The sequence below is a fragment of the Peromyscus leucopus genome, chromosome 17 (genome assembly GCF_004664715.2).
Source record: "Peromyscus leucopus breed LL Stock chromosome 17, UCI_PerLeu_2.1, whole genome shotgun sequence".
Classification (NCBI taxonomy): domain Eukaryota; kingdom Metazoa; phylum Chordata; class Mammalia; order Rodentia; family Cricetidae; genus Peromyscus; species Peromyscus leucopus.
Genome location: NC_051077.1, coordinates 9,578,260 through 9,590,281, shown reverse-complemented (window position 1 = coordinate 9,590,281; position 12,022 = coordinate 9,578,260). Strand labels below are relative to the sequence as shown.

Here is a 12,022-nt window from a genome sequence, read left to right as displayed (position 1 = left end):
TGAATCAGAATCTCCAAAGAGGTCTTGCGTTTGTGTTTGTAAACCAGGTGATTCTGAAGTGCGGCCCAAGTTGGGCACTACTATTGCACTGATGCCACCCTGAGTTTGTGCATGCCAGGCCAGCACTGATTCGGTACCCAGAGCAGACACTGATAGACACGGGTCTCCACATGGAAGGCTGCGATGTTCATGTCTACTCTTCCTCCAAAGCACATGAGGCTGTGAAGTGTCCTTAAGGACGACCATAGACGGAAGGCACCCAACAGCAGGTGCCTTTCCAAAATGAACATAACTTATGAAAATATGAATTTACTTCAGCTGGTATTTCTTATTTCTTTTTACAATTTAATTTAAGAAATTTTTTTATTCATTTTACATACCAACATAGATTCCCCTCTCATCCCTTCTCCAGCTCCCTCCCAGCCTTCCCCCCCACCCTCTACCCCCCCCTCCAAAAGGGTAGGCTTCCCATGGGGAGTCAGCAAAGCCTGGTACATTCAGTTGAGGCAGGACCAAGCCTCCCCCACCCCCCATGCATCAAGACTGAGCAAGGCATCCCACCATAGGTAATGGGTCTAGAAAGCCAGCTCATGGCGCTGGAGAGATGGCTCAGAGGTTAAGAGCACTGACTGTTCTTCTGGAGGTCCTGAGTTCAATTCCCAGCAGCCACATGATGGTTTACAACCCTCTGTAATGAGATCTGGTGCCCTCTTCCGGCCTGCAGGGATGCAGGCAGAACACTGTATGCATAATAAATAAATAAAATTTAAAAAAGAAAGCCAGCTCATGCACCAGGGATAGATCCTGATTTCACTGCCAGGGGCCCCTCAAACAGACCCAGCTACACAACTGTCTCCTGTACGTAGAGGGCCTAGCCCGGTCCCATGCGGACTCCACAGCTTGGTTCAGTTGTCTCTGTAGATTTCCCCATCATGATCTTGACCCCCCTCACTCATATAATCCCTCTTCCCTCATTTCAACTGGACTTCTGGAGCGCGGCCTGGTGCTTGGCTATAGTTGCTATTTCTTAGTTCTGTATTTTTCTTTACATGTATATGATTTTAAAGTGTCACTTTTCCTTTTTCAGTTCCAGGCACATAGTTGGAAAAACCTTATCCTGAAAATATGTCAAGGTCCCATCCACCCACTGCCAGCCCCGTATTCCTCTAAGCTTCAGTGTCTCGTCAAGCAGATGTTGAAAAGGAACCCTTCCCAGCGTCCCTCCGCTACCACCCTGCTTGCCAGAGGCAGTTTGGCTCCACTGGTCCTGAAGTGCTTACCCCCCGAGGTATGACGAGAGTGTCTCCCGTGGGCTCCAGCATCTGGAGGTGGGCATGGGTGTGCCATGGCGTGCACGGAGATGTCAGAGGGCAACTTGGCACCCTCCTTCCATCCGTAATGGGTCCAGTGATCAAACCCAGGTTGTCAGGCTTGGCAGCAGGTGCTTTTGACGGTTGAGCTGTCTCACTGGCCCTAAAATGGTTATCTCGGAAGCATAATTTACTCATTAGACACGCTTGTAAAAACTCGCCTAATTCAGAAGTGTGTTTAAAATGGTTAAACTTCTCTTCCCTCTTCCCCTTCCTGCCGCTTCCTCCAGTAACTGTTACACTTCCCTGTCCTGGGGTTAAGCCTAGGGCTTCACTGACGGTGGGCAGAGTCTAGCGGTCATTTTGAGATCTAGCGGGTCATTCAGTTTCCTAGTCCCTCCAGATCTTTTTCTAGACACATAAAACAGATACAGTTTAAACTATATAACATTTAAATTATAATGTTAGTTGGCTCCCCCCCCCCCCCCCACTTTTCTTGCTAAGGACCAAACTTGGGCTGTGGTTTTGGGTCGACATGGGCTTCAAATTGGCAGGCCTGCCTTGGCCTCCCAAGTAGCCAGGATTATACTCCTTTCCTGACATTCGCTTTGACATGGCATCTTTAGTTTCCAACTTTAAGTGCTCTTGTGTTGAAGAGCATTGATAATTATATGACATTATGGTGCGTCTAAAGGAAAGTGTCTTTCTTTACCTGGGGCTGGGTATGCCGGCGAGTTATCCCTGCTGTGTGGGCTAAGACAGTAGGATCATAAGTTCAAGACCTGCTTGGGGTATAGACAATGTTTTCCACATCTTTAAATTTCAGATCATCAGAGAATATGGAGAGCAGATACTGGATGAAACCAAAATATCTGAGCCCAAGAAACTGAAAAAAAGGGGTAAGAATTTTGGGAAGCTTACTTTTCAAATATGTTTTTTAAAGTATCATAAAATAAAAATTTTTGCTGGGCAGTGGTGTCACATGCCTTTAATCCCAGCACTCAGGAGACAAAGACAGGCAGATCTCTGAGTTTGGGGGGCAGAGACAGGGGAATCTCTGTGAGTTCAAGGCCAGCCTGATCTACAGAGTGAGTTCCAAGCAAGCCACAGCTGTAACACAGGGAAACCCTGTCTTGAAAAACCAAAAACAAAGAAAGAAAGTGTAATTTTCAAGTTATTAGTTACCAGAGATAGCCTTCAAATTTTTTTTTTTTGCTACTTCAGACATAATTTTCTTCAGATCTTATACTGTCATAGAATAAATATACTTTCCCAGTGAGGAATCACTCCACACACTCAGAGATTAATAAAGGAAAAAGAAGTTCTTTAATAACAGTGCATGGCTGGTAATGCATAAAAAGGAACCAGACTCGAACAGAAAATGTTACCAGAGTCTGTGGACCTTCCGTCTACACACTCCACATAAACAGTCATCCTTAGCCCTTTCGGGTCCCAGCCCCAGGTCACACTCGGAACAGTTTAACCAGAGACAGACTACAAGTCTGGCCACTTGGGCAGATGAGAGATTGGCACCGCAGAGATAATTGCCAGAATCCTTTGAATACACCAGTGTTGTTCTTTATGAATAGTTGCCACCCAGGGACATCTTGCCCACCTGGCAGAAGGATGCTTTTCCTGGTAAGAGCATTGGGGACTGAATGGCAGACTGAATTCTAGTTGTCATCCTGTGCCACCTGTTAGAGGCATGTTCTTTGATATGGGCATAAGCCTAAGGGCGGGTTCTAAGTCTGGGTTGTCTCCTTTTGTTATGGAATGGAGCCTAATTGGAGGTCAAGCCTAGTGAAACAGTAGCAGAAACTTTCTCACACCCCTAAACTTCAGCCGTGGTATGGAATTTTCTTTCCTACAGTCGCTAACAGGACTGCATAGTATGATCCTTACCTTCCAGTGATATCAGAGGCTGCGCGCTCCTTAGCTAAATTCTACTTTGTGGAATTTAATATCTCATAAGAAAGTAAATCCTTCACAGCATCAATTTTATTACTGCAAGTTTTTCCCGCCTCAGTGTTGTACTTTTAATTTTCAGGGACTAAGAAGAACCTAGTGTGGAAGTTCAGTGATGAGAGAATGTCTGTTTGGCGATTTAGCATCTTGTCCACTTTGGTTTACTATGGGTTAGGCTATAGGGATCTAACCATGAAAATACAACACTTATATTATAGCCAGTCGTATCCCCAAGTTTCTGATAGGCCTTGTGCAAACTAACTTTTCAAAGGCAGAGCCTTTTCTACCGAGAACTGTGGCTTTGAGTGGCAGTGGTCCGTCAGTATTGGTTCACCGACTGTCTCAGGTGCATCATGTAGCATTTTTTTTTTTATTCTTTCATCAATGACTTCCTTCTGAAGAAGTCCAATGGAGATAATAGGTGTGAGAAGAAGAAGAGAAGAGTTAAGTGTAGCTCACTCTCAGCTGGGGCACTGTGATAACCAACCCTGTGTGGAGTTCTCTGTCACGGTGATGTCCTCATTGACCACCAGAGAAACATTGTGAAAGCAATTTGTTTATTTTTCTGGGTTAGGTTGAAGGGTGAAGGAGTTATGAGCCAGGAACTGTGGACAAAACTGAGAACATGTGTGTCCCACTATCACGGATGCAGGCTCAGTTCACGGATACAGGCTCAGTTCACGGATTCAGGCTCGGTTCACAGACAGCATCTTCTTTGTCACTCAAGAGGCAGCCACTCACGTGGCTTTCCAAGTTTGCTTTGATGATAATTTTACCCCGGGTACTATCTTGTAGCTTTTGTTCACCTCCCAGGATAGGAGGAAACGCTGGGCAAGAAAGCGCTAAGAGGAGCGTCAATATATTTTCGAAAAATGTAGCTTTACAATTCCCAAAATAGAGAGAGCAGTACAGGAGTTAGCATCAGAGCATCTCCCAGGCAGCCCCCTAACAAGCGAGGCTCAGCTGCCCATCCTCAATAAGCCAATTAAAGACAACAGTGGGAAGAGAGTGGAGGGCTACTCAGAGTGTCCACACTGGGAAGAGGAGCCAAGAGAGCTGATGACATCCACTGTGAGATCCCTGCTCCAATGCCAGGAAAAGAGGAGTGTCCCCCGGGGCCAGGGCCTTAAAGAGAGTGAAGGTGTAGGCAGGAAAGACTTACTCACTTGTACACAGGCACCCCGGCACCCACAGGACGCACCCAGGCAGACAGATGTGTGTGTGTGCAGACCAGCACGCACAGGCTGACAAAGGCACTCGCCTGCGACATCGAGGCCATATTTATACAGACTCGCACAAAAGCGGCATTCTACCAGGTGTAATTATAGAACAGATGACATCACTGTCACTTTGGAGTTCCCTGGATCAGGCATTATCAGGCTGACTCATAGCCCCTGGATGTCCAGCATTAGCCATCTTGGTCTCTGCCAGGTATCCGTCTCAGTCCCATGTTGTCTCAAGGTAAAGTGGCCTGTATGGCCTTCTGATCCCTTCATGCACACACACCCCTTGCCTATCTCCCAGGGTCCTGACGTGAGGTTCAAGTTTATGGCAGGCGAGGGATATGCTTGACTAAATTGTCCTGGCCCCCATGGTTGACCCATCATTGTGTTTGTTTAGTCTCTCAGTTGTCAGAACCATGTGGAATCCCTTTCCAGGAGACAAGCTCCCCCTCTGTCTCACCCAGGCTTCAGCCTTTCCCCTCTCCCAGCATGAGACTCCTGGGGAAATGCCAGTTCCCCGAGGATTATTGTTCCAATAGTCTGACAGCCAAAGAGAGGAACATAAATGCCTCTTTAGAGTATCTTCACTGATAGTTACAGGAAGAATAAAGGAGTCAGTGACATGTTGCCAGAGTGGGACCATTTAGTCTCCAGATAGGGAGAACAGAACAGTGAAGCCATGCACAAGGACAGGGACTGTGTATGATGTGCTTCCTCTCGTGTTTTCATGGCCTGTCCTGACAGGTGTTCAGTAGCCATTTTTAAGATGTCGAATGAAGCAGGGCATGGTAGCATGTGCCTTTAATCCTAGCACTTTGGAGGTGAGGCAGGGGGATCACTGTAAGTCTCAGGCCAGCCTGATCTACAAAATGAGTTCTATGCTAGTGAGGGCTATACAGTGGAACCCTGCTTTAAAAGCAAAAACAAAAGTCAGTAAAATGTGGGGGATAAGGACTCCTCTAGCGCTGGGTGGTGGTGGCACACGCCTTTAATCCCAGCACTCAGGAGGCAGAGCCAGGCGGATCTCTGTGAGTTCGAGGCCAGCCTGGGCTACAGAGTGAGTTCTAGGAAAGGTGCAAAGCTACACAGAGAAACCCTGTCTTGAAAAACCAAAAAAAAAAAAAAAAAAGACTCCTCTAGCTTCTCAGGTGCTTAAATGGATTAGCATAAATGACTTTCATGTTATCTGAACATTATGACTGAAACAGCATTAAGTTGCTTCTTTTAATATCTAGAGAATATCACCAGGTGTTGAAAGCTTGATACCCTTTCAGGTTAATGCTGTGGTCCAGTATCTTTAAAATCCTCATTTGTCCACCAATAATGTCAGTGTTGGAGAGGCTGAGGAAGGACGATCAGAGTGTAAGGACTGCCTGGGCTATATAGCAGGGGGCCTTTCTCAACACACAAAACACGAGGGGGCGAGGGAGAGAATCTATGCTAGAGTTTAGTAAGACTTCCTGTGCTCTCTCCTACCTTCTCTCTAAGCAGACCCCAGCGGAGTCAGGATAGCTCCGGGAGATGAAGCAAACGCCATGGTAAGTGCTTTAAAATGGAATTGTGAGGCATGCATGCGGTGAGCATCAGGAGTTCTGACATGCTGTGAGGTTTGGGGATGTGGCCGCGCCCCTCCAGCGAAGTTGTCCTCACCTTTGATGCATGAAGGAGCTGTTGCCCTGTACCACCTGCTGAGCCCTGCAGACCTTCATTTATCCTTTGTTCCCATTTTTAATTGTCGATGGCAGTGGTATCAATCTAGATATGACAGAACTCAGTCCTGCCACTGGACGTGAAAGTTTTGTTTGAGCCTGGCTTTTGTTTTGCTTTGCTTTTTTATCATGGTAAGTATGTGTGTGTGTGTGTGTGTGTGTGTGTGTGTAGGTGTGTGTATGTATGTGTGTGTGTAGGTGTGTGTATGTATGTGTGTGTAGGTGTGTGTATGTATGTGTGTGTGTGTATATGTGTATGTATGTGTGTATATGTGTGTATGTGTGTGTATATATGTGTATGTGTGTATATGTGTGTATGTGTGTATATATGTGTATGTGTGTATATATGTGTATGTGTGTATATGTGTGTGTATATATGTGTGTATGTGTGTGTGTGTGTGTGTGTGTGTGTGTGTGTGTAGGTGTGTGTATGTATGTGTGTGTGTAGGTGTGTATGTATGTGTGTGTGTATATGTGTATGTATGTGTGTATATGTGTGTGTATATATGTGTATGTGTGTGTATGTGTGTATATATATGTATGTGTGTATATATGTGTATGTGTGTATATGTGTGTGTATATATGTGTATGTGTGTATATATGTGTATGTGTGTATATGTGTGTATGTGTGTATATATATGTATGTGTGTATATATGTGTATGTGTGTATATGTGTGTGTATATATGTGTATGTGTGTGTGTGTGTGTGTGTGTGTGTGTGTGTGTTATATGTGTGTATGCTTTTCTCCTTGCTGTGACAAAGTACTTGACTAAAGCAACTAAAGGAAGTGGGGTGGGGGGTGGGGGGAAGGGGAGGTAAGAGGTGTGAACCAAGGCATGGGACACGTATTGTGGCTCACTTGAGGTGCTGTCCGTCCCAGCAGGGAACATGGCAGCAGGAATGTGAGGTCCTGGAAACAGAGAACCGGACCGGCTTTCTCCTTTTTGCCTTTATCATTCATTCCAGGATGTCAGCCTAAGGGATGGCACCACCCACAATGGGCTGGGCCCTCCCCCATCAATCACTAATTCAGAAGATGCGCTACAGCTGGATCTTATGGCGGCATTCTCTCAACTGAGGCTCCCTCTACTCCCTGATAACTTGGGCTCATGTTAAGTTGACATAAAGCTAGCCATCCCTCATGCAGGGTTTGCCCGTTTACACTTGACTTCTCTTACTCCGTTCGGTTTTCAGGGTTCATCCATGTTGCAGCATGTACCAGCATTTCATTCCTTTTTACAGCTAAGGAATGCGTGGGTCACTCAGTGTTCAGACTTTGATGTTTTTCTGTTCAAAAGTTTGTAGTCCCTCTTAAGTTATCCTGTGAATCAAGTTGACATTTTCTGGGCTGGTATTCAAGGTCCTGTTGGTCATTCCTAGCCCTGGGCAGCGATGACCCCTCTGTTCCACTGGTGATGCCATGAATGGTGACAGCTTGTCTCCTTCCCACAACACCCGCCTTGGCAAATCAGCTGTGACTTGTGGCCTGATGCTTTTCTGTTTTGATGCTCCAAGTAGCTTGCTTTCTCCTGTTGCACTGAAATCGAATAGCTAGGGCTTTGCTCAGCCTCTGAGCTACATCCCCAGCATCTCACCTTTTAATTGAAATGGTTAGAAAGATAGCCAGGCAGGAGGGTCAAAAAAATGGAAGACACGGTGTCAGGAGCACAGATAGGGTTTGTGTAACCAGGTAGAAGGGAATGGAGTTACTCTGTCGTTACTGGGTTTTTTTCCCCCTCTTTTGAGGGGCCCTCCACTCAGCTCCCAAATAAATCACACACAGAGGCTTGTTTATTAATTATAAATGCCCAGCTTTAGCTTGGCATATTTATTGCCAGCTTTCCTTAACTTAAATTATCCCATCTACCTTTTACTCCTGGCTTTTCCCATTCTCCTACTTCTGTAAATCTTACTCTTACTCTGTGGCTTGCTGTGTAGCTGGGTGGCTGGCCCCTGGAGTCCTCCTCCTTCCCTGGCTACTTCTTCTCTTCACTTCTCCATCTCTGGCTCCTTCCTCCCAGATTTCTCCTACTATATGTTCTCTCTGCCTGCCAGCCCCACCCATCCTTTCTCCTCCCTCGCTATTGGCCATTCTGGTGTTTTAGACAGGCACGGTAACACAGCTTCACAGAGTTAAACAATTGCAACATAAATAAAAGCAGCACACCTTAAAACAATATTCCACCACATTACTCCAAAGAGATGAGTGCTCATGTTGAATCTTTCCCTCCAGGAAAACCCAGACTCTCTTAAACGCTCCTTCCATGGAATGCGCCAGAAACCAGCCCAGAGGGATCGGGAACTAGTTTATACTGATGTTGAAGGAACTCATAGTAATAGAATTGATGTTATAAAGGATTTGATAATGGATTTCCTTAGGAGACATTAAATCACATGAAGTAGAATTTAGGTAAGGGAGCACTGTCCTCCAAACACCCCGAAGATAAGTAGTAGCTAAGTCGGCCTGTCAGAGTGAATTTACTAGGTCTGAAATTCACAGGCCAACCCTTAGGCCCCATCCCTAAAGAACAAGCCTCTAAGCGCAGCTCACAGGAGGGGGGCAGCTTAGGGTCACAGCCAATGGTAAGTCCTGGCCTGCCTGAAGTCCCCAGTTCTCTTTTTGAGAAAAGCATAATTTTGCCAGGTAGGCAAGATGTCCCCGGGTAACAACTATCATAAAAAGAACAACACTGATGTACTTAAGAAATAATTCTGGCAATATCTTTGCTGTGTCAATCTCTCATCTGCCCGAGTGACCAGGCAGGAAGTCTCCTGGGTCTGTTTAAATTGTTCAGAGTGTAACCTGGAGCTGACAGCATGTGTAAAATGAACACGCCTAAAGTGCACAGAATCTATTGAAATCTTCTCTTCAAGGCCAGCTCTTCTTTGGGCGTTAGCCAAAAGCTGGGCCGGCACTATTAAAGAGCCTTTCCTTTGTTACTTTCTCAGTGTGTGGAGTGATTCCTCACGGGGAAGGCATGTTATTTCTGCAGCAACAGGAGAGCATTACCAGCGCAGACCACAGAACCAACAACTGTTGGGATTTAAGACCCAGACAGTTCTGTCCGGGATGAACTTTCAGCTCTTGAAACTCCTGTTAGTACATACAGCCAGCCCCCCGGCCAGGGAGGAGGAGGCTGTGCCCTTGACTAATTCAGTAGGGGACTCACTGGGGACTAAACCATAATTCACTATGCATTGACTTCCTCTCACAAGTACAGAAGCCATAGCTAAGATTAAATTTTCTTTAAAAAAAAAATTATGGTTTCCAGTTGGCATTCCTGGAGTGTTTGTATTTGTTTATGGTTATCTTTGTGCCTCTTTCATTTTTTGTTTCTTTGTTTTTATTTCTTTGAGACAAGGTCTCATGTAGCCCAGACTGGCTTCAAAGTCTATGTAGCCAAGGACAACTTGAAATTCCCGGTCATTTCCCTTTCCCTGCCAAGTGCTGGAGGTCTAGGCACACATCACCACATCTCTCCGTTGTCATTTCATGTAAACATTCTTTACAGCCAAGTGTGGTGCTGCACGCCATTAATCCCAGCACTCCGGGGGTAGAGGCAGGTGGATCTCCAATCAGCCTGGTCTACAGAGAAACCCTGTGTCAGCCAAACAAAACAGTGAAATACATGGAGGAATTGTTCTCACTCCCCCCCCCCCGTAACACTTTTAGGAGGTGTTGTAGGGGTAAGGGGGAAAGCAAAATTCTTCAGCTTTTTGTTTGATAACCTACTATCATCATGTGCTGTTTACATACGGACTAGCCAGGAGTCTAGATAACAAAGAATTAAACTACACTTGTCATCTGTGCTTGGCACTGGTGTGAGAGGGGGGCCTTAAGTAAGGTCCCCCTGTCCCCCCCACCCCGCCCCCAGACAGGGTTTCTCTGTGTAGTTTTGGTGCCTGTCCTGGAACTTGCTCTGTAGCCCAGGCTGTCCTTGAACTCACAGAGATCTGCCTGGCTCTCCCTCCCAAGTGCTGGGATTAAAGGCGTGCGCCCCTGCCGCCCAGCTCTGAAGGAAGTTTTTGCGTGCATTCAGTCATGCTGCTCATTGTTGCTGTAGAGTGTTTTTGTTTACAGTATTAAAATGTATGCCAGCAAAATAGGTGGTTGGTCACAGGAGTTTCCAACACCGGTGTGTGGATCATAACCAGACTGTTCCTCACCCCCAAAAAGATTATTGTTATCATGGAATTTATGAATAATTAAACCTGTAAAATTTCTAATGTACCTTAGATTATAAATAATGTCTCACTATTATGTTGGTGCAAGTAAATTATACCCTGATGCTGTGGTACCTTTAAAAAATAATTTCATCATGATATTGTTTAGACTTATTGAAGCTTTTTTTTTTTTTTTTTTTTTTTTTTTTTTTTAGAAAAGGTTTCTCTGTGTGGCCCTGACTGTCCTGGAACCCACTCTGTAGACCAGACTGGCCTCAAACTCAGAGATCTGCCTGCCTCTGCCTCCCTGAGTGCTGGGATTAAAGATGTGTGCTACCACCACCTGGCTTATTGAAGCATACTTTACATATGATAAAATGTAGCCATTTTTAGCATATAGTTAATGAATTTTGGTTATTTTATTCAGGTGGCCATTTAGTCAGCGTCACAGTAAGAATTCAGAAACTCAAATCCTCTGAAGAGTTTGTGTTCCCCTTGCAAAGGACCTCTGCCTCTGCCCTTGGGAAATTATGTCATAATAATGCTGTGTATCGCTGAACTCCGGGGGCCTGTTCTGAGAAAGCATTCTTCGGTGATTTCATCAGTGTGCAAACATCCTAGAGGGCGCCACTGTCACTAAGGGACATACCTTCGGGGGTCACTGGCTGAAGCATTGTACAGAACACAACTCTGTCACCACCGTGCGTGGACTGTTCAGCAAGTCCCCCCAAAATGAAAAGGGTACAGTTAGTGAACATAGTGAAGAAGAGGCCAGAAAGCAAATAAGATAACCCAGGATTGAGGCGGCAAGCGAATCCTGTAGGCCACCCCTGGGCAGGGCGAAGTGACCTCAGAGTTTGAGGCTGCTGTGGAACCAGAGAACATCGATTTTCAGTGGGTAGAGATTGGTGTTCTCACTTACTTTCTGTTGTTGTGATAAAACACTCTGAGCAAAAGCAACTTAGAGGGCCAGGCCGTCGCTAAAGGAGCGGAGTAGGAACTTAACAGGAGCTAAAGCAGAGACCACAGAGGACACTGCTTGCTGGCTCTCTCCTAGGTATACGCTTAGGAGCTTTCTTATACAGCCCAGACCCACCTGCTGAGAGAAAGGTGCCACCAGAGTGGGCTGGAACTCCTACATCAGTTGACAATCAGGACGGTCCCCCCAGACACGTCCATAGGCCACTTTCATCCGGGCGGTCCCCCAGTCATCTGAGGAAGTCCTCCTTCCTCAGCTGACTGTAGACTGTGTCAAGTTAGTAGGACATTGGGCATGCCCTGAGGGCTTTTAACATCCACTTCCTCCAACCGCTTCACGAATCTGATGGGTTGCAGGTGGGTTTTGAGATCACTGGTGTGCTGAGCCATCACTGTGACGTGACAAGAGGTATTTTTGTGTCCCCTTGATGTGTCAAAAAGAATTTTGGGAACCACTGCATAAGAACAAGAAAGGTTAGTGTGTCCGCAAGGCCTGTTGCCCGTCTATTCATTCAACCAGTAACTGAGAACCTGTGCCTGGGACCAGTTGGTGCTGTGTTTGTATCCTTTCCCTGAATATGTACATGTTCAGTGAAGACCACTCATGGCGTTACTGTGCTGCATGAAGTTAAGGGTTCAGACAGTTTGGAAAACTACCGACTTAACCACATT

General features: G+C 45.9%; 1 protein-coding gene across 3 annotated transcripts in view; it reads left to right on the top strand.

Moving 5' to 3' along the window:
* The window catches only part of Nek3 (NIMA related kinase 3), a 31,779-nt gene that overhangs the window by 12,128 nt on the left and 7,629 nt on the right, over positions 1-12,022 (top strand). For 2 of the 3 annotated variants that reach the window (XR_005093072.1, XM_028860940.2), the window contains exons 9-11: positions 1,088-1,288; positions 2,137-2,209; positions 5,987-6,036. Coding sequence is in view for 2 of the 3 variants with exons in the window: in XM_028860940.2 (XP_028716773.1) it covers positions 1,088-1,288; positions 2,137-2,209; positions 5,987-6,036 (324 nt within the window). In the remaining variant the exon portion in view is untranslated. The remainder of the gene's footprint in view (positions 1-1,087; positions 1,289-2,136; positions 2,210-5,986; positions 6,037-12,022) is intronic. The other variant, XM_028860941.2, reaches the window with a different exon arrangement.